This window comes from Cajanus cajan, chromosome 6 (assembly GCF_000230855.2).
Source record: "Cajanus cajan strain Asha chromosome 6, NIPB_CcT2T_4, whole genome shotgun sequence".
Classification (NCBI taxonomy): Eukaryota; Viridiplantae; Streptophyta; class Magnoliopsida; order Fabales; family Fabaceae; genus Cajanus; species Cajanus cajan.
Genome location: NC_138522.1, coordinates 10399842 through 10421899, shown reverse-complemented (window position 1 = coordinate 10421899; position 22058 = coordinate 10399842). Strand labels below are relative to the sequence as shown.

Here is a 22058-nt window from a genome sequence, read left to right as displayed (position 1 = left end):
GATACCCGCGCGGATATGGAACGAATATGGACCAATTTTCCTCCGGCGGAGCGGGGACGAGTTTACTATTACCCGTCCCACGGGGCCTCATTGTCATCCCTACACACGATTGTCATATACAAGAGACTTAAAAACGTATTTGAACCTAAACAATATTTATAATATCAAAAGATATATTATTAATTACAAAAAATGGATATATTATGTATTTATAAATTTAAATAAATATTTCATACTTTCATTTTATATATTTTTATTACAAAATTGTCAAATTATTTTTAATTTATTTGATATTTTTAAATATCTTTATAGAGAATCATGAAAATATATTTTTTCTTTCCATTTTTCTATTTTTATACAAATATTAAAAACAGAAAACAAATTAGCAACTTTATAATTAAATATTTTTTCTGACAAAAAGTTATAATCCGACTATTAACAAAAAATCCTTTCTCTTAAAAAAAAAAATCCTTCTTTCATATACAATTTTTGATTAAACCATTTTATCTTTTCTACTATAAATAATTATCAATTTTATCTTAACTTTTTCACTCTCATTTTTTTATTCAAATAAAATACATAAAACCACACCTATTACTTATTTTTCACCAGTTTTTTTTAACACGAAACAAAAATAAATTAGCAAACACATCTACACCTAAACAAAATAAACAAACAAATGCATCAATGAATAATAATAAATATCTAAAAGACTTATACATTCCTACTCAAAACCAGTAAGAACTCTCGTGTTGGAGTAGATCTATACCTATATATATACAAAACAGATTTCTTGTTTTATGTTATTGTCGACAATTTTAAGTTTTTTTACTGTACAATAATAATTAACAAAATTGGAAAAAAAAAATTAAATATATAATTTTTTTTTAAGAAAGTCACACGAATTGTCTTTTACCGCAAGTACATATAATACTATATTCAAACATGTTAGCGTGCCGAAATTTCGATAGATTTATAAAGGAAAAAAAAAAAAAAAAAAGAAACAATGGCAAACTTGTAAATTGTTAGCATTGAAATGTCAAAGTTGAAGGTGGATTGCGTCAGCTTGATTAACAACAGGCAAACCGGGTAAGAAAACCCGCGCTTTCCTTGTTGGAAACTGGAATTACGATTCGCCATGTTCCATGTTGCTGCTTCACACACCACTATATATACATTCACATTGGAGGCGTGAGTCACGTCTCAGTCTCACTGACACCATGACGACCGCTCTCACCGGTTTCCGGTTGGTGGCGCAGCAATTCCGAGTGCTGCTGAAGAAGAACCTCTTGCTCTCATGGCGGAACAGGAAAGCGAGCCTTCTGCAGCTGCTATCCCCTTTGCTCTTCACCTTCCTCATATTCGCAATCGACAAAGCCATCAAGGCTCAGACCTCAACCTCTTCCGCGTACAAGAGCGTCACCGACCCTCCCTCCCAACCCTCTCCCTCCATCACTCCCTGCGAGCACAAGTTCTTCATCAAAAGCCCCTGCTACGACTTCGTTTGGAGCGGCGACGCCAAGTTTCGCACCATCGTCGACCGCATCATGAACAACAACCCTGGCAGACCCATCCCTCCCTCCAAGGCACCCTCACCGAATACTGAATGATTCCGATTCAGATTCAAATTCAAATTCAAATTCAAATTCAAATGATTATGACTGTTGCGCGCGTGTTTGTGTGTGTGCAGGTGAAGTCCTTTAGGGACAAGAGTGAAGTGGATGCGTGGCTTCTCGATAACCCTATGCGTTGTCCAGGGGCTCTTCATTTCGCGGAGAGAAACGACACCGTTATAAGCTACGGCCTTCAGACGAATTCCACTAGTCTTCCGCTGCGAGGGAAGTACGAGGACCCTACTTTTTCGTTCCAGCTCCCTCTTCAGCTTGCCGCTGAGCGTGAAATTGCCAGATACCTTATTGGAGGTGTCAAAATTCTAAATTCGAACTTCGAAATTCAAAATTTATATTATTCGATTTTGTTTGTGTTTTGGGCTTTGGATTTGATGAGTTGGTGAAAATTCAGATGTGGGATTCAGTTGGAATGTGTTTCTGAGGGAATTCGCGCACCCTAGCATGAGTCCTTTCTCTGCCGTGGGATCAACGGGTCCCGCCTTTTTCCTTGCCATCGCCATGTTTAATTTTGTTCTTCAGATGAGCTCTTTGGTGACGGAGAAAGAGCTTAAACTTCGTCAGGTACAAATCATTCTTGTGTATTCACCTAAAAGCATGCTTCATTCACATCTAAACACATCTTCAAAGGTGTTATAAACCCTCTCGGTACTAAGTTCGATTACCATGAATAATAATTAAAAAAACTTGTGTTGCAGTATTGGCTAACGTGGTTTTAAGTTAATGTTTTTATGTTTGATTTCATAGTGAGAAGTTGGTAGTGGATCTAAAGTTGATTTTCAGTTGAAGCAACTTTATGTAAATTTTGGGTTGAATAAAAAGGTTTATACTAAAGTTTACTAGCACTAACTTGCTTTTAGAATGCAACCAAATCAATTTTATGCAATTAATCTCTAGCATTTTGGATACACATCATGAATGGGTAAAATTATGCTCGATTCATGAAAAACATTAGCAAGAAATGTGAGCTTCAACCTTTAAGAGTGACGTGTGTCATGGACCTTGGACACAAGACCAAACACTATTCATTCAAAATTGATTTTGCAAACACTCGCCTAAACACACACGTAACTGCCGCTTAAACTTTTAGTATAGATGGTTTAGGTCCACAGCCCTGTGAAATTGCCACCGTTTTACAGTTGTATTTGTGTGGTTTTTTGTTTGTGCAGGCAATGAATATGATGGGCCTTTATGACTTTGCTTACTGGTTTTCCTGGCTCATTTGGGAGGCAGTTGTCACAATCCTATCGTCTCTACTCATAGTTCTCTTTGGAATGATGTTCCAGTTTCAATTTTTCTTGAAAAACAGTTTTTTGGTCCTGTTCTTTTTGTTCTTCCTATTTGAACTTAACATGGTGAGAATATTCATGGATTCTTCTAGGTTTACTGTTTACACCTTCTGCTTGTTCATTGGGATTTGTATAATGTGTAATACTAATATGGCTTCCCTTTTTATTTTAGACTGGCTTGGCCTTCATGTTATCTTCTTTCATTCAGAAATCATCTTCGGCAACAACAGTGGGCTTCTGTATATTTATTGTGGGCTTTTTGACTCAGGTAAGAATCCATTTCATTTTTCATGTTATCTAGACACGGCTTATTTAGAAGAAGAAATGCTCATTTTCTTTTGTCCGTTGCTTTTTATGCAGATTGTGGTACAAGGAGGATTTCCTTATAAACATAGCTTCTCCAGTACTATACGAAACGTGTGGTCGTTATTCCCACCTAATCCTTTTGCTCAAGGCATACAAGTGCTTTCAGATGCTGTTGCAACATCTGAAGACAATGGTGTTAGCTGGAGTAAACGAGGAGAATGTCCCCTTACTGATGACGACTGTGTGATAACTATTGTATGCAATGATTTGACCTCTAAATCCCTACACCATAAACCACTACATTTTAAGAAGCCTTTTTGTTGCTTTTCCCTTTTACTTTCTGTTCCATAGTTCTATTTTGCTTTGATTCCTCCCTTGCCTTAGCTTTTAGTTGTGTCCCTGCGACAGTTGCTCAGTATTTTTTCTTTTCATTGACAGGATGATATTTATAAATGGCTTGCGGCTACATTCTTTCTCTGGTTTGTTCTGGCCATTTACTTTGACAATATAATCCCCAATGCATCGGGTGTTAGGAAATCAATATTGTACTTTCTAAGTCCCAGCTATTGGACGGGAAGAGGAGGTCAAAAAGTGAAAGGTTATTAATGTTGTGATTTAACTTGGTGTTTTTTTTATTTATTTTTTCCTTCTCTTTTTGGCTTAAGTACTTTTTCTCCGTCTCCTTGTCATTTTGTAGAGGGTGGGGTTTGTAGTTGTGTAGGTTCAACCCTACGTCAAGAACAAGGTACACCAGATGATGAAGATGTACTTGAAGAAGAAAACAAAGTTAAGCAGCAACTAAGAGAAGGTCTGGTTGATGCAAATGTTGCTGTTCAGTTACATGGCCTTGCAAAGACATATCCTGGTACACTTAACTTTGGTTGCTGCTGTAAATGTAAAAGAAGTTCTGCTTACAATGCTGTCAAGGTAAAGCATTTCTTATTAAAAACTTTATCCTTGAAGTTGGGGTGGTTAGAAGAAAACTTCTTGTTCCTCTGCCTGATTGCGTGCAACAATTTTTTCATTGTTGAGGCCTGTTAGATATAAAACCTTTCTGGTCCATTCTCCTTATAGCTTAAACTTCTTGGTTGGGATAGTTAATTCATGATATGATATTAGAGCTTCTATGAGCGAGCAGTCATGGTTAGATTGTTATTCCCCATTCTTCTCATTAAAAGTGAAACCTCAGGAGTCATGATTAGGCAAAGATGGGTCTGTGCATATGCTTCAAGCTCAAAGGGCTCTTGTGTCTTAGGCACCTGAGAATATTTGGTTTATGAAAACACTTTTGCCTAAGTTCTGGTGTAGTTCTATCGAGTAGTCATACAAACTCCAAACCGAACATGCAGAAATCTTCGCAGCTTGATTTCTTTTGGATCGTGATTATCAATTTGCTGTTTCTCAAACTTTTCCACTTGATTATATTATTTTATCGTAATATTTCACATATTTCAGGTTTCAATAAGGCTAACACGGTGGAAATTGACCTGTATTAGGATGATGATCAATGTGCTATTTTTAAATTATTTTCAGGGTTTGTGGGTGAACTTTGCCAAGGATCAGTTATTTTGTCTGCTAGGACCCAATGGAGCTGGAAAAACTACAGCCATTAATTGTTTGACAGGGATAACTCCGGTAACTGATGGAGATGGTGATACTCTTTATCTTTCTCTCCGTTTTTAACTACTGCATTGATCATTCATTAATCAAAATTACAGTAGTCTAGAAGAGTTTGTTAACATTTTCAATTTCGTTTAACAGCATTGATTTATGGACATTCAATCAGAAGCTCTACTGGCATGTCAAACATTCGAAAGCTTATTGGAGTATGTCCACAGGTGTTTATCACTCTCTCTCTCTCTCTCACACACACACACACCCACACCCCATCAATGACTAACCTACATTGGGATGAGGGTTTGCAAATGCACCCCTTCACTTTGAGAAAAATACATGTAAATATCTTAAAAGTTTATATTCTGCCCCTAATTTTATATATTTGAACCTAGTGTCCCCAATTTCTCGTTCATATAATGTATTTATTATATTTTTATTTAAGTATTTGATTTAAAAGTTTATTTATTTTATATATATTCCCTCACTAATTCAGGGCCTTAGGTCCACCACTGCACACCATTGATATGCTTTTCATGTATGGATGCATATCTTAGCACACTAGTAATGCATAAATATAATTTTCAAATGCAATAAATTTCTCTTCTCTTTTTATTAACATATATATATGAGTGATATGACTGACCTGTTGCTAAATTTTCTAATATACAGTTTGATATCCTATGGGATGCACTGTCTGGTCAAGAACACCTCCAACTCTTTGCTACTATTAAAGGCCTGACCCCAGCTTCCATAAAATCAGTATGTCTGCTCCAGCCCTGAAACTATTCTTTACAATTGATGATTATGTGTGCGCGAGCATGTGTCTAATATTTGAAATTACTAGCTATTTGGAATACTGCCTCTCATTCCTTATATTTAAGTTCTTCTGAAAAATGTAGATTACCCAGAGTTCATTAGCAGAGGTGAGACTCACCGATGCAGCCAAAGTGAGAGCTGGAAGTTATAGTGGAGGAATGAAACGTCGTCTAAGTGTTGCAATTGCCCTTATTGGTGACCCTAAGTTAGTCATTTTGGATGAACCGGTATGCACAGCAGGATATTCCTTTCGAGCATATATTCTATTGACATGATTTTAACATTTCAATTTAATTACGTAGACTACTGGTATGGATCCAATAACAAGAAGGCATGTGTGGGACATAATTGAAAATGCAAAAAGAGGGCGTGCCATTATTCTTACAACGCACTCTATGGAAGAAGCCGACATTCTAAGTGACCGCATAGGAATCATGGCTAAAGGAAGGCTTCGTTGCATTGGCACCTCAATCAGATTGAAGTCACGCTTTGGTACTGGATTTATTGCTAATATCAGCTTCTATGGAAACAATATTGAACGTAGTCCTGCCAATGGAGATGCAATATCTACAGAACATCGTGAGATTGTGAAGAAATTCTTTAAGAATGTGAGATGAATTAGTATGACGATTTACAATATTTCCATGGCAGAAAATTATTGGTTTTTAATTCCTGAAATATTTTGACAGCGTTTAGACGTAGTGCCAAAAGAGGAGAACAATAACTTTCTAACTTTTGTGATTCCTCATGACAGAGAGGCGCTCTTGAAGGTAAGCTTTCTTTTTTTGGTTGCATCCATTTCATTTAAATCTTCTCTAACACAGGGTTTAAATTTTGACTGTTGTTTAAATATTGATTGACATGGAAGCAGATCTTTATCGAAATTTTCTAGTTTAGGTTGACCCCCATTGGCTGAAATTTTTGCTGAGTCAAAACAGTTACTTTGGTTATGCTGATCATGTAAACTTCTGTATCTTTAGTCAGTTTCAAACTTGGTAAACTTATTGATAATTAATTAGAATAGACTGTAACTAACTTATCTCGTGTATTACCTGAGAACAGCAATACTTAATTTTAAATGGTTAAAAATCTGACAAATTCTTTGTTGCCTTAAAGGGAAAAAATGATTCATTTGTGCACTGTCTTTTTATAACTTGGGAGTATGTTTTTGGTTAGTTCTTTCTTCAAGAAAATATTTTAAATAAATCCAGTCTGTTTCTGTAATGTCACATATTATGATTATAATAAAAGTTAACTTCATATCTACATTCCCCGTGGACGTATAAGTTGCAATTGCAATCATCTGTGCATACTACATGTATTTGATATAAAGCTGAAAATTGTTTAGGTAACATAGAAACAGGCGGGCTCCAGTGTGCCCTATATATTAGTGAGAATTATGCGTAGCACACGTCAAAGGAGCCATAAACATAGATCGTGCTTAATTATATGGGTTATATTATCTTATTTTCTCTTGCTTCCCAAACAGAATTTCTTTTCGGAGCTCCAAGATAGAGAAGAAGAATTTGGCATATCTGACATCCAGCTTGGCCTAACAACTCTCGAAGAAGTTTTCTTGAATATTGCAAAGCAAGCAGAGCTAGAAAATGCTACAGCTGAAGGGAGACTAGTGACCCTTAACTTAACATCTGGGGAATCTGTCCAGGTCAGTCTAATAATATTTCGCTTTAGTTTTCTCTACAATCTACAGTGAGATGTATACCTCTCTAGAGGTTGAATTGTTTGATTCTATTAATTTCTCTAACACAAAGAGAACATAAAATACTTATTCATACCTTCGCTCGCACAATTGTCAAAATACTTTTTAGTTCAATATAAGTTGTAACTATGACAACTGGTCATTTTAAGTGGCTTTCGTCATTGTACAATTCGATAAAACCAATGATATGAACCAAATCAATTAGGTTGATTTATTTCTTTTTTCTTCATTGGATCAAATTCAATTGAAACCAATTAAATCTGACCTAAATTTTTACAGGTTTACACTTTACAAACCGATGATCCATTCAATCATTATCTTAATATTATTTTATAATATTATAATTTCATTAGTAACAAATAAGTGTAACAATACTATACTGCACTAACACTCTAATTGTAGTAGTTCTTTTATGATGTTATTTTATTAGTTACACTACACTCACTTACCAGTTACCATACAGTTCATACCTAGTAACATACTATACGTCCCCAAGCCATTTGACTTCGTCACTTTCTAACTAGTTTCCAAGTCATGGTTCACTTTGTCTTAGTCCAACCGTTAGACTAGATATTTAAAAAATATCTAACATTATTTTCACGTAATATATTATTTGTATATTAACATTCAAGTTAAGAAAAGAATGTGTGAAGACTACTTGGATAATAATTGTAACTTAGACAATTTAATTATCTTTGAGGGACTATTTTAGTTTAAATGTTGGAATACTTTAATTTCAAATGTTAAACTTTATTTAACTATCTTAATTTTATATTTCATACATTACTTTTTTATTAACGCTTGAATGTTATTTATACTCTTTTAATAATAGGTTTTTATAAACATTTTGAGATAAAATAATGCATTTTTATGTTTTAAAAAATAAATATCTATCATTTTAAAAAAAAATCGATTAAACCGAACCAAACCAACCTATTGTTGATTAGTTTGGTTCAAATTGTAAAATTTATTTTGATAAATCTGATCCAAACGAAATCAGTTAAAATTGATTAGTTCAGACTTTAGTTTATCCAAAATCGGTTCATGATAACCCCTACTCATGTTTTTTTTGCTGATTAATACAATAATCGTGCAGGTTCCTACAGGAGCTAGGTTTGTGGGTATTCCAGGAACAGAGTCTGCAGAAAGCCCCACAGGGTTTATGGTAGAAGTATACTGGGAGCAAGATGATACTGGTGCCCTATGTATTGCTGGCCACTCACAGAAAGTTCCTATTCCTCAAAGCGTTCAACCATCATCCTCTACTCCTGCAGCTGCAAGACACCGTAGAAATTTACGCCGGTCAGGACCAGTTCATGGGGTTGTGATTGATCCAAGTCAAGTTAGTTCGGTCCACTTTCAGTGATGCTGATGCATCATGCCAAAGGTATAGGGAGATGCTTCATGCCCTATTTTTATTTTTTTTATTTCTCACATGTATATATTATTTTGGTCACCTCTCACAGACCCTATGCCTAATGTATTCAATCTTTTTTACTAGGAAAATTATGCATGGACATCACTATACTAGATAACACCTATAGAGAGAAAGAAAGAAAAGAGAAAAATGTAGGTACAATAGATAATACATTGTGATAGGAAGAGAGAGAGAGAGAAATGATAGGTTTTAGTGTTTGTTATATAAGAGTGGTTATAAAAAAAAGTATTAGTGGTTATAAAAAAATTACCTTGTTTACCAATACTTTTCTACAATTTTTTTAATTTAATTTATCACATTTTTTTTATTTCTCTTTTTTATTTTTTGTAAATATATGTTGTTAAAATAATGTTACGAGAAAAGGGCAAAGTCAATTCAAGTTTGATTTGTACGTGTTTTTTTCCTGTTGGCACCTTGATTGGACTAGCATTTAGAATTAGTGAATGTTTGGAAACCCATAACAAAGCATGACTTCATGTTAAGTTAGCTACAAAACAAGCTCTAACTATCAATTTCTGGTTAAATGTGACAAATCACGTCAACGTGCAACCACACATGTGGTGAAACTATTTCCCCTATTTTAAAGAGTTATTTTTTATGATGTTAAATTACTTGATTTTAAGCCATTTGTGTTCAAATGACTTGTAATTTTGAATCAAAATTGAATGATACCATCGAGACTCCATTTTTGAACAAGGAAGTGCACAAGGTAATTGTTAAATTATTATGTATTCGATGAAATTCTATAATTTATATTATTAAATTATATGGTAAAACTTATTATAGAATAAAGAGTATATGAAGGAATTTTTAAATATAGTCCTTCAAAATTTTGAAGTTACTATTTTTTTCAAACATAAATGCTACACATTAAAAATTTTGAGAACAGAATAGAATAGCAATATGGAAATAATAATGAAAAAACAGTTCAAAGGATCATTTCATATGATAGAGTAATAAAGATAGCCCAAGATTAATTTTTAACCATTAAAATTGATATTTTTAAGTATAACTAATGTTTTGGACCTCGTCCTAAGGACCTTAAGTTTATATAAATAAGTCTCAAATTAATTATACATGTGGTTTACAGAAAAGAAAAAAAGTCTAAAATCCACCGAGTCAAATTATAGGACTATTAATCCAACGCCTATAAATTTCAAACAACCTTCTAACCTTGCATTGATCCCTACACAGTTGCCAAAATCGTGAGATTCACCTCTAATTTTATTTAACTAATTGTTTTTTTTTCTTCTTTTAGAAATATTTATGAAAAAACTTATTCAAAAACATGACTTCTAGTGTTGACTAGAAAGAAAATAAATAAATTTGTTTTTGATTTTATAAAAATTAATACTATAATTTTAGTTTTATATTTATTAAAATTAAAAATGATTTATTTTTAATTTTTTTGTCAAGGACTAAAAAAATGTTATTTTTTAATTAAATAAAAACTAAAAACATATTACAACTTAATTTTTATAGAGATTAAAATTAAATTTCATGATATTTTGAAGGAAGAAGAAAAAGATATCCTACCTTCACCAAAAATGTACCCTCCGTTGCGGCACAGAGGAATTCTGTTGACAGTTACCTTGAAGATAATAAATGGGAAGATAGGAAAATAAATCACTTTCCAGAAAAATAGGTGTATCCTGTCACAGTCACACTAATTTTATCCCTACATTTTGGTAGGCCACGTAATTAAATATATACAAAAGACGACCAATTTTGGTTGATAAATAGAGAGATTCACATTGTTTAACTAAGTAATCATATATTGATCTCGATTTTTATAAATAAAAAAATTAAACTAAGAATGTTTACTTGGTGGTTCCTGTCAAACTTTCCAGAGAGATTTATTCTTATGATAAATGAGAGGCTATTCTTTAGTAACAAATTAAAAACTTAAATAAAGTCTTTTAACTTTCGATCATTAAGTGTGTGTTTGATTTATTATCTGAAACCTACAAAATTACGTTCAACAGAAAAAATAAAAAATGTTATTTTTCAGTTTGATACTTTGGAATATGTGTTTACATGAAATTCAACGATAAACTAAACATGTTCTAAGATCCATTTGAATAAACAATTCAATTAAAATCTTATTTAATAAATTCTTAAATAATAAAAATTTATATTATAAATGCTTAAAATTCAATAAATAAATTATTTTAAAGTGTTTAAATATATTATTATTTAGACACTTATAATAATATATTTAAACAAAATCTTTTAACTTTTGATCATTAAGGTCCATTTAAGTAAACAATTCAATTAAAATTTTATTTAACAAGTTCTTAAATACTAAGAATTTATGTCGTGAATGTTTAAAATTCAATAAGGAAACCATTTTAAAGTGTTTAAATTTATTATTATTTAGGTATTTATAAGATCTTGTCTCATTTTAAAAATAAAAAAAGTACAATTTAAACCTTGACTGCAAATAAAATAAAAATTTCAAAAGTAACTAAATTTTTTTAAGTGAATATTATATATCACAATAATATTAAAAATAATAATAACGAATTGCTAGTCACCACTTACCATCTACCTAATTTTAGTTTATAAAAAATAAAATTAATAATAAAATATGAGAAATTAATTATATATATAATAGTAATTTAAAATTATGAAAAATAAATTTTAAAAAAGAGAAGATGTTATATAATGATTCCAAAAAGACTTGAGTATTTGAATTTTGATTTCTGTAATGAAAACTATGTGATGAGAAACAATAATAAGTTGTAAAATAGTAATCGAAACCCCTGATATATATATAAAAAAATGAAGATATTACATAGCTTTGATAGAGAAATATCAAATAAAGTAGATGTGTCATGTGCTACTTAAAAAGGAAAAAGTTACGATAATTTTTTTTTATTTTTTAATTTTTATTTTTTTTATAATTTTTTTTATAACAAGGGAATGTGAATTTTGAAGGAAAGGGGTAGAAAACAATTTGAAGGGGAAGAGATTAAAAAAAATAGGAACAAAGATTTTTTTGGAGGAAGAAATGAAAACATGTTGAGGAAGTAATGAAAAAACAATAAAAATAAAAACTATTTATGTTAATGGCAAAATTCAAAGGTATTTTTCAATAAATTCAAAACATCTTATAAGTTGCTTATAAGATATTTTGTAAGCCAAATACTCGAATAAATATTTAAAGAATAAAATAAGTACAATATTCTGTACATAATCTCTTTCAAATGGATCTAAAAAATCTTTTAATTGAATTTCAAAATAAAATGATAAATTAAAGAATATAATTTCTATCGACTATCAATGTAAAAGATTTACATTATCAATTAATAAAAAATGGTTATTAATATGAATTTTTAAAATAGTTATTACAAAAACAATAAACTTTCGGTATTGACTGTTTAATATATAGCATTTAATCAAAATTAAATAAGAAAAATATCTCAATTTGTTCTTAAAAATTTATTTGTCTTCATTTATTACCATAATTCTTGAAAAAAAAATGTTCTTTCTAGTCCTTATTATGAATTTTTTACTCAAATAATATTATTTTAAAAAAAATTTACTCAAATAGCAACTGTGCAAATTTATTTCTCCAACTAGCACCATTTACTGTTCATGTTTAGAACAGGCCGTTCTGATTTTAGAACGGGCCGTTCCAGTTTAAAAAATAACACATGAAGAATGGATCAGAACGGGCCGATCCGGATTCAAAATTAGTACATAAAAAGTGGAACCAGAACGACCGTTCTGAATCCAGATCGGGCCGTTCTGGCCTATAAATAATTTTTTTTTATTATTTTCACTTATCAAATACCAAAACTCAGAAAATAACATCAAATAATTAAATTTATTAAATATTAACATTATAAATATAACTAAACAAATTTATTAAAATTCAATACAATAATAAAGATCAATGGTGGCGGAAACTGATTATGTTGTTCTCTAATGTCTATCTCTATTTTAATCCTGCTAGACTTTGCCGTAATCACACACATTACATTTAGCCTTACTCTAAATCTCCCAGCGGGTCATGCGAGCAAGGGATATGATCTTTTTGGAACTTGTCGCAATCACACCACATTACATTTAGTCTTACTGTAAATTTTCCAACGGTCATGCGAGTAAGAGATATGAACTTTCTAGAACTTGCCGCAATCATACCTTGCCGCAATCACACCACATTACATTTAGCCTTACTGTAAATTTCCAACGGATCATGCGAGCAAGGGATATGAACTTTCTGGAACTTTCGCAATCATACCACATTTCATTTAGCCTTACTGTAAATCTTCCAATCATGCGAGCAACATAATCAGTTTCCACCAACATAATCAATTTCTCAGCCGGTCAGTCAAAGTCTAGTAGGATTAAAACAGAGATGAATATTAGAGAACAACATAATCAGTTTTCGTTACCATTAATCTTTATTATTGTATTGAATTTTAATAAATTTATTTAGTTATATTTATAATGTTAATATTCAATAAATTTAATTATTTGATGTTAGTTTTTGAGTTTTGGTATTTGATAAGTGAAAATAATAATAAAAAAATTATTTATAGGCCAGAACGACTCGTTCTGGTTTCACTTTTTATGTACTAATTTTCAATCCGAAACCGCCCGTTCTGATCAAATTGTCATGTGTTATTTTTTAAACTGGAACGACTCGTTCTGAACGTGAACAGTAAATGATGCTAGTTGGGGAAATAAATTTGCACAGTTGGATTTTTTAAAATAGTATTATTTGAGTAAAAAATTCCCTTATTATAAGGCATAGTTTAGAAAAAAAAATTTGATCTTTTTTTATAAGGTATCTTATAATTTTTAAAAAGTTTTGTTATTTTTCTTTGTTTATCTTTAATAAAGATTATGAGAATGTATATTTTTTTCTCTAACTTCTTAAATTATCTCCGATTGATATTTATCGTTTTTGTGTGTGTTATCTTATTAGTGTATAATCTTTAATATGAGATAATATTTTCATCTCTCATGAAAATTGAATAATAAATAAGAAAATTAAAATTAGTAAATTATAATTTTATTTTATAAACCTAATAAAATTAACTAATATAACTATTTATATTAATTTGTGTGATTTGATTAGAAGTGTCTTATAATAAATATTAGTAAAAGTATTATTAATCTGATCTTATAATTTTTTTTAAATCACTTGTTTGGTTGGTGTAAAATAAAAGGAAAATAAAGGAGAGTAGAAACAGAAAAATGGTATGTTTTGTAGGGTGGATGGAAATTTTTTTTTTATAAAAAAAATAACAAGAAATAAAGTGAATGAAAATGAATAAAAAAAATAAAGTAGAAAGAGAAGTATTTGATTTAAGAGAAATAAAAGAGAGAGAAACAAAAGTAGTTAAAAATAAAATAACTCATTTTTAATTGATTAAATAAAAAATAAACGCTTTTACGTATAAAAAAGTATTGATAATTAATCGATGAATAACTTTCCATAATTGTTTATCAACAACCTTTCAAACGTACACAAATGATTTTTTACATTCATTCAGGTCACACTGATTATCAACTCCCTTCCACATTTTAATATTATCAAACATATTATAGATCGTTTCTCTATTAATTCTTTATAAACTGGTTATCACAACTTTAATCTTCCATAGGAACCAATGTAATGCCTTAAATTGCACTATTTAAGATGTTTTACACTCCAATATCCTAGTAAGTTGGTCCAACCGTCCAAGAGATAAGGACAACTATTAGTACAACACAACACTCCTTTTGATACTAGTTTGGGTTGTGAAAGAAATTTTCCCACGCGGCAAACAATATACAATATCAGCACTAGGTAACAATCCCCTTGCGTTTCCTTCATTATCTTCAAAACCACTCTTAGGAAAACAAATTTTAAAAATTGAAATAAACTGTCATAAACTAAAGTTAACTTAAACATAAATTGATTTGTAGAAACTCTATTCTATTACTTTTTTAAAATCTTATTTTTAATTTATACACAAGTTAATTTTAATTTATAAATAAATTTATTTTGATTTATATATATATATATATATATATATATATATATTTTATTATTATTTTTTCTTTTCTAAGCACTTCTGAAGAAAGTTATTCAAATAGACGAAAACTAAATAAAGGCAGATCGTATTATTATGCCCAAAAAAGTTTTTTGAAAAAATCTGTATGAGCGAATTAACGCTACCAGACCATACTTGTCCAAACAGATAAGTTTAGGAACACGAAGGTACCTGTTAATGATCATACACACGGAGGAAAAAAAATACAATATGGACAACCAATCATGGCAGAGACAAACAGAACATAGAGTTGTAAAGTTTCAGCATGCAGAACTTGAAACCTATATTGTACAACTCACCACCCAGAATGCAGGAAAAATAAGCTGATCAATCCAGCTCATACAATGGTCCTATCATTTCAACCACTTTCATCAGGGACGACCTTTCACCCCCACATGATTATCAGCCTCCTCGTGTTCACCCCTTGAAAACCAGTGTTTCCCTCGTTCACCTTCTCCACTCTGCTTGAATTATCTTCCCTGCAAGATGAATAGACTAGTTTATGATTATCAATCATGAGAAAACAAAAGCGTACATCAGCATATAGGTGATTCATTTTAAAAATTAGAACTTCACTTCTACCAAGTTGATTTACTACGAATAAAATGAACTGTGCTGTTCGGGAATCTGGATCAAGACACTAAACTATTAGGAACCAAAAACCTGCTCAATTACATTTTTTGTTTGAGATGACCAAGATACCATTTATCCACTAAAGATTGGATAAGTGAATAAGTGAATTTAAACTAACAATTCAATTTTTAAAACCCTTTAAAATAGTAATTTTCTAGGTGAAATCAGAATGTGACGTATTTTCAAACTACTAAATGTGGGAAGGACTATATCATACCATTCCCTCCTTTAGAAGATGGTAGTGTTTTGTCACTTTTGTTGCTCCCTCTGCCACCTGATTGAACTGATTTTTGGGTCTTAGGTGAATGCGAACTAATCTTCTTGTTAGTTGAAGAAGGCTGATACTGTCTCCCAGCTCCAGTAGCGCTGTTTCTCTCAATTTCATCTTGTCCAAACCTTGGGGATCCTTGAGCCCTCAACTTAGCCTTGGCAGATTCAGTTGCAGCCATATAACTTGGTACTTTTGGACTATTCTTAAAGCCATCTTCTCCATTCTCCAGCTTTGCCAAATTCGAGGCTTTACGGGTAGGTTTCTGGCTTTCATTACCAGTTAGCTCTTCTTTATGAATGAAATCTCCATTTGTTAATAGGGAGTTTTCATCTTTGAAAATAGTCTCTGATAGATTTCCCAGCTCATTTTTAACTTCGTCATGAGACATATTTCTATCTATAGTTGTAGTCTCTGCCAAGGTCTTTGATTCTACAGACACCAGATAACTTTTCGTAATGTCAGAAGCTTCCTTGTTAGCTGATGGTCTTGGAGTAATTTCAACATCAGGCACATTGGAGATGGTCAAGGTTGATTCCTTCTTGATCTTTTCATCAGAAGTAATGACCACTTGTTCTGAAACAACATGCCTTGGAATAACTGTTTCTATTTCCAAATGCTGCTTTGGGGTCTCACATTCAACTTCTGGCTGAATAGCATTCTCAACAACAGGGTTATGAATCTTTCTCAAGCTACGTTTAACCTTTTCAAGCTCACTTTGTGGATTTTCTTGCTCTGGATCAGACACCTGGTATGGTATTTTCCTGAAATTACGTTTTGGTTTCTCAAATTCAGGATTTGTTTGCACTGGGACTGGTTCAAAATTTGCAATAGGAAGCTTCCGGTTAGTGCGTTTTGATTTGGTAATATGAGCTTCTCCATTTGAAATATTACTCTGCTTTCTCTGAGGTTTGGTCTCTCGAATTTTCTTGGGTTGGGGAACTGGTTTCCAAAAGTAAGATGCTGACCAGCGCTCCAACCAGCTTAAGACTGAATTTGGATCTCGACTAACATATTGCAGGCGCAGTGCCATTATTGTAGTTGATGAAGCAAGAAGCTGAAACAACAAACTAACATTTTCATATGCTCAATTTGAGTAAAACAGATTAAAAGATAAATTTGATAGAATTGGGTGCTCCAGATAATTTACGCAGCAATATAGGAGAAAACCTCCTTTATTTTCAGGTCCAGATTTAACTGAATTATGGTAAGGACAATATTAGTATTGCACATAAATCCACTCGGAGCAAGTTCAAACATGTTCATATATAAACTTGTAAGGTATACAAAACCACAGGTTGTTAGGTAATGTATAATTCATGCTGAAGGCTCTCAATAGTCGATTCCACTCATAAAATGTGTCATTCTTTAACCTTGCTTAATGTCAAAAATCATCATTACAGTGATTAAAAAATAGAAATTATATACCACATTCTTGAGAAATAAATAATAACTTATGTCAGTATTTGAAATTTTTAAATCCTATACATTTGCGAACAATTAGAAGGGGTGTTGTACTTTCTGTCTCTAGACTACTATCAGGTTGGTTTCATTTACTCATACAGAGAAAAAGAAGAGAACAGTACCCTCCTGTTCTCTCAACCAAGGGGATCTAAATTCTATCTTTTTAAAACTTTAATAAAATAGTATTGTTAGTACTGTTCACTCTCCAATGAAATCTATATGTAAAAATCAAATAAAGAAATATTTGCATCACATGCATGGCATAATTTAAGTTACCTTACGGATGAAAGTATTTGCAGACAGCTTTGAAATTTTTGTGGAAATACCAATTGGCTCACCAAGTTTGCCATCCTGAAGCACAAAATGCACAACACATTCAAAAGGAAAAATCATAGAACCAACAGTAATAGAAAAACAGGGAAAATAACTGAAAAAGGGCTTCTTGGTAAAACTATTTTTAATTTAGGAAAAATTAATCACTGGAGTTGTTAAGTAAATAAGTGGCTATTCATCAACCTCTATTTGTAGTTTTGAGCATCATTATCCAGTTGAGTGGTCAAAGGTTCTCAAATTTACCAAGAATACCTTTTCTTGTAATTTGTGTAATTTCACTAGTATCTCTCATCCTATACAAAAAGTGGTCAAAAAATATTGTAGAACATTATCCTTACAAATTTCTGATTACAATAAAAAGTAATGGATGATCAGACACCACCCCGAATCTAGTAATAATTGATTCAGAATATACCCTATTTATTGCCTACTCAATCCTCATTTTGAATTTCTTACCTGTTCAGCCAAAACTGCTCACATTTAATAACCATTTTGTTCTAATTTGACCCAGATAGTCAGGAACATCATAAACTCACAGTCAGAAAAATGCCTTGAGCAATATAAGTAATAGGATGACAAATCTGATAATTTACAGATTCTTTGAAAGCAGTACCTGAGGCTTAAATAGATTGCGCTTCTCATGGATTTCAATTCCTACATTAGACTGCCTGATCCTTACTCCACGGACAAGTGCTTGCAACTTTACAATCCCATACATACAAGATAATGTAACAACAGCTTGTCTCCTAACCAAGTGCCCACGAATAAGTGCTTGCAACCTTATTATGCCTTTTAAGGCCTTAAATGCCCTGCGAGCCTTCACAAGAGAAGCTTTTGTTAGTTAATATCAAATATTACAATTTTCATGAACTATACAATCAAAACTCCACAAAGATAATTTCAATATGCTAAAAAAATTCATTTTCATATGCCAACTCTTCCAAGAAAATATTTATGCAGTATCAGTACAGTAATAAAGAAATTAAGATTGCAATTTATTTCTCAATGAAGTACGATTACTGTCAAAAGATTTTCATGACTGTAGAAGCTGATATCCAACAGGAAAACATCTGTGAATTAATTTCCACCTTAAGAAAATTCTTATATTTTTTATTTTAAAAAAATGAAGTTAGTTGCCATATTGACTTGACTGTCCTTTTGAGTAATAAACATGCCAGTCTCAGATGTAATATTTTATAAAATTAGATCATAAATTAAAAGAAAAATTAGGGGTTGGGAAGGGGGGGTGGGGTGGTGTATAGAAGTCAAGTGATTGATTCTAACTCTAAATACCATATTTAATTTCAAAAAATGAGTTCTAGAGTATTAACAGCAAATCTTCTTCTTAACCTATCAATTACTTAGTCAACCAAAAAAACCTTTAAGAGGAACAGGAATTAATAACAAGTATTAGAAACCAAGGAGAAGAAATCCTTAACGAAGGAAAAGTACTGCTCAATAAACACAAACATGAATACTGAAATGAAGAAATGCGGAAATAAGAGAAAACACCCAAATCTGATTACACCCAAAAAAAAATTATCTAAGCCACCAATTCACCCCCAGAATTCTACTATGCTCCTCCACTATTCCCCTTTCCCCTTTAATTCATGTTTCCTTTTCTGTCGTCCATCATTGCACAATTCTCCTCTCCAAAACCTTGCTGCCACCTGTACATTCTGCTTTGCTTTTCCCTCCATTGTTTCCTCCTTACTCCCAGCAGCATTCCTATTTCTCCTCGCATAAACACAATTTCCCTTGGCCCAATGCTCACTGGCCTTCTTTCCTTTTTTTCTTCTATTATGTATGTGTCAAAGGCTCACCAGCTTTCAAGTGAGATATTATGACAATTAAATTTACAATCATAATAGAAAATAAGTTTCACAATTTATTTGTCCTTTTTATGGTCTACTAGATATCTTACCCCAGAGCACACTTAAAAATTATAATGTTTTATACTAAACAATAATAAGAATTTAATCACTTTTTTTTACATCAAGAATTTAATCACTTAAGGTGCTCTAAAACAGTAAGACACCTACCAAGTAACCCCTGAAAGCAGCTTGTGCCTTCGTTGCTGCTTCCTCCTGCCTAATTTTCTCTGGATCAAGTGGTGCATCTGGGTCAACAGATCCCATAATGTCTCTTTCTTGATTTCCAGGTAAAATATTTTCTGATTCTTCATTCTCCAGTTCATGGTCGTCCTCATTTGTAGCAATCTCATTAGGAGTTGGATCTAAGGCCAAACCATTTTCCAACACATTGGTAGCGAACACTTCTTTTTTATTAACAAGCTTCTACACGAAATTACAGCAAAAGAAGTCAGAAGTTACACCAAGGAAAAACATAAAATATACGCTTATTTCTCCATGGAAGTTATATTTTTAGTAGTACACCAGTTATATGCCCTAGCTGCATTTCTGGTTTATAATGTTAGGTGTTTGGCAATGAAAAAGTATACTATAGTGGCAATGCTACCATAGCAAAATGTTGTTTTACAGCAATAAATGTCACAGACAGGGAACTGACTATTGGCCTTTATTGGAGAACAAAATCCATATTATGGATGTACACATGCAAGTAATATGAAATATATTGTAACATTGAATAGAGTTGTGACATTGCTTGAACAGTTGAACTAATTGCAATACCTCTCTTCCTTTAGAAATATTTGATTTGGATGACTTTTTACCAAATAGTACAGTTTTGATCCATTTTCCTGGTGATTTCCCCATTCTGAGATCACAAGCTGAAGCAGAAGAATAGTGAATATAAAGCAGGAATCTTAAGGTATGAATACATTATGTTATATTAAGATGCTACACAATTTCAAACACAAACAAACTATATTATAGGAAAATATAATTTAGCAGTTTTTTTTATTTATTTAAGAAATTGTATCTCTTTCTGAGTTTCTCTTTATCTCATTTAGTTTAACTATGCCAGGAACTATTTTTAAAGACTTAAACTGGTAACTCATTTATGTTTTTCTGGGTAAAATGGGATAACAGCTTTTGCTATAAGGAAATTCTTACTCAAGAGAATAAAAACTTACCGTTTCCTCAATGAATAGGTAATTAACAAGAGAATGATTTCCCTAGAATCCCTACTAATGATTGACAAAGTGGGGTGACACGCTCACCAATCAGCCAATTTTATAGCAAAAAGAGAAAGGTAGGCCAATGTATTTGACACTATACATTAAGTGAAATAATGACCAACAACTGTAAACAGTAGAAAGACATAATAATCAAAATTGATCGCATCTATTCTCTTACGCAATAATAATACTGCACCTAATCATGGGCCACCCCACTCATTACCTTAATATGTTGTTGTCACCGACAATAATACTGGACAAAAATTAAATTATTAAACAAAAAACACAGGTCCACTGACAATTACCAACTGGAATTTTTTCGAAAATCTCAACAATTATAGTTCAGTAATAATCAAGAAAGCCACAAACAACAAGCAAGTCCTCAAACTGAAGCAACAAATCAAACACACCCAAAGGAAAACACAGAATTAGAAACAATTAACAAGATCTGGTTCAAGCAAGGCAAGAACTAAACATATGAAATTGGTGCTAATTGCTAAACTTTACTCATGAGAAGCTAGATCTGACAATTACCTGATGAACGTGGAAGGTCTTAGCCTCAAATCTTACAATTCCTATGAAACACAACCAAATTGGAAGAATGAGACCACAGAATTAAAATACTCATTGTTCTTCTCCTAGTTTTGTTTTTTTGTTTTTATTCACAATAGTAAGATAACAATTAAAAAGCATTAACATGTTCAATGGAGAAGATACTAAGAAGAGAAGAGATAAAGAGAGAAAGGTTGTGTACCATGGAAGAGAGTGAAACTGAAAATGAGAAGTAACGAGTAAAATGTGACCTAAAGCTTCGTCAATTTATTAGCTGTTGCATTTGCATGCTGTCATGTCTTTGCAGGAATGAGAGTTAAATTGGAAAAAAAAAAAAAAAAAAAAAAAAAAAACACTAATGTCTGAAACTGAAACCGAAACTGAAAAACTTGGATTATTTGTTCCGTTTGGGAAAGGACGGGGTGTGGTAACCACTAACCGAATATTTGGCGGCAATTCTTATCGTGACCGTTGATGCGATGACTCAACTTGATCGTAGGGTGGAGGGTGTGGGTTGTGATAAAATGCTTTTGGGTGCAGTGGTTGTGGTGGGAGTGCCGGTGCAGTTACTTAGGAATCAAGTGTCCCAGCTCCTTTATTATCAAATGACATTCTTGTCCTTCAGTGGAAATGCGAATCTCACGCGCTGAGGCGTTCAGGGGAACGGGTGTGCCAAGAAATTATTTACAAGTGTTACTCCCATATGACACTCACTTATCTCTATTGTAAGTAATATATATATATATATATATATATATATATATATATATATATATATATATATATATATATATATATATATATATATATATATATATATATATATATATATATATATATA

The 22058-nt window shown here is 32.0% G+C and overlaps 2 protein-coding genes across 6 annotated transcripts; one reads left to right on the top strand and one right to left on the bottom strand.

Annotated features, from left to right (window-relative positions):
* The first annotated feature begins 1130 nt into the window (after positions 1 to 1130).
* LOC109790891 (ABC transporter A family member 2) lies at positions 1131 to 9121 on the top strand. Of its 2 annotated transcripts, XM_020350139.3 has the most exons (17): positions 1131 to 1586; positions 1691 to 1922; positions 2023 to 2192; positions 2798 to 2983; positions 3090 to 3185; positions 3278 to 3478; positions 3662 to 3821; positions 3921 to 4150; positions 4757 to 4874; positions 4985 to 5061; positions 5510 to 5599; positions 5740 to 5883; positions 5959 to 6264; positions 6346 to 6426; positions 7146 to 7322; positions 8473 to 8763; positions 8878 to 9121. In XM_020350139.3, exons 1-16 carry the CDS (start codon positions 1146 to 1148, stop codon positions 8740 to 8742), a joined length of 2979 nt encoding a protein of 992 aa, XP_020205728.1. In that variant the 5' UTR covers positions 1131 to 1145; the 3' UTR covers positions 8743 to 8763; positions 8878 to 9121. The 2 variants fall into 2 exon arrangements, with proteins under 2 accessions (XP_020205728.1, XP_020205727.1); XM_020350138.3 differs by having other exon boundaries at positions 1132 to 1586; positions 8473 to 9121.
* Positions 9122 to 14918: 5797 nt separating this feature from the next.
* On the bottom strand, positions 14919 to 21573 carry LOC109790895 (protein IQ-DOMAIN 31). Of its 4 annotated transcripts, none has more exons than XM_020350141.3 (8): positions 21420 to 21573; positions 21200 to 21240; positions 20217 to 20314; positions 19608 to 19862; positions 18179 to 18382; positions 17509 to 17583; positions 15718 to 16825; positions 14919 to 15346 (listed from the first exon to the last, which is right to left on the bottom strand). In XM_020350141.3, exons 3-8 carry the CDS (start codon positions 20298 to 20300, stop codon positions 15315 to 15317), a joined length of 1758 nt encoding a protein of 585 aa, XP_020205730.1. In that variant the 5' UTR covers positions 20301 to 20314; positions 21200 to 21240; positions 21420 to 21573; the 3' UTR covers positions 14919 to 15314. The 4 variants fall into 4 exon arrangements, with proteins under 4 accessions (XP_020205730.1, XP_029125578.1, XP_082932829.1 ...); XM_029269745.2 differs by having other exon boundaries at positions 19608 to 19859; XM_083076703.1 differs by lacking the exons at positions 21200 to 21240; positions 21420 to 21573 and adding an exon at positions 20621 to 20642.
* Positions 21574 to 22058: the final 485 nt, after the last annotated feature.

Excerpts from the sequence above, each read along its gene's own strand:
- LOC109790891 (XM_020350139.3), top strand. The coding sequence starts at position 1,146 with ATGTTGCTGCTTCACACACCACTATATATACATTCACATTGGAGGCGT. Across the intron at positions 2,984-3,089 it reads TCCTATTTGAACTTAACATG|ACTGGCTTGGCCTTCATGTT; the intron begins GTGAGAATATTC and ends TTTTTATTTTAG. Across the intron at positions 5,600-5,739 it reads CCCCAGCTTCCATAAAATCA|ATTACCCAGAGTTCATTAGC; the intron begins GTATGTCTGCTC and ends TGAAAAATGTAG.
- LOC109790895 (XM_020350141.3), bottom strand. The coding sequence starts at position 20,300 with ATGGGGAAATCACCAGGAAAATGGATCAAAACTGTACTATTTGGTAAA. Across the intron at positions 18,383-19,607 it reads CTGCTTTCAGGGGTTACTTG|GCTCGCAGGGCATTTAAGGC; the intron begins GTAGGTGTCTTA and ends TCTCTTGTGAAG. Across the intron at positions 16,826-17,508 it reads CAAATACTTTCATCCGTAAG|CTTCTTGCTTCATCAACTAC; the intron begins GTAACTTAAATT and ends TTGTTGTTTCAG.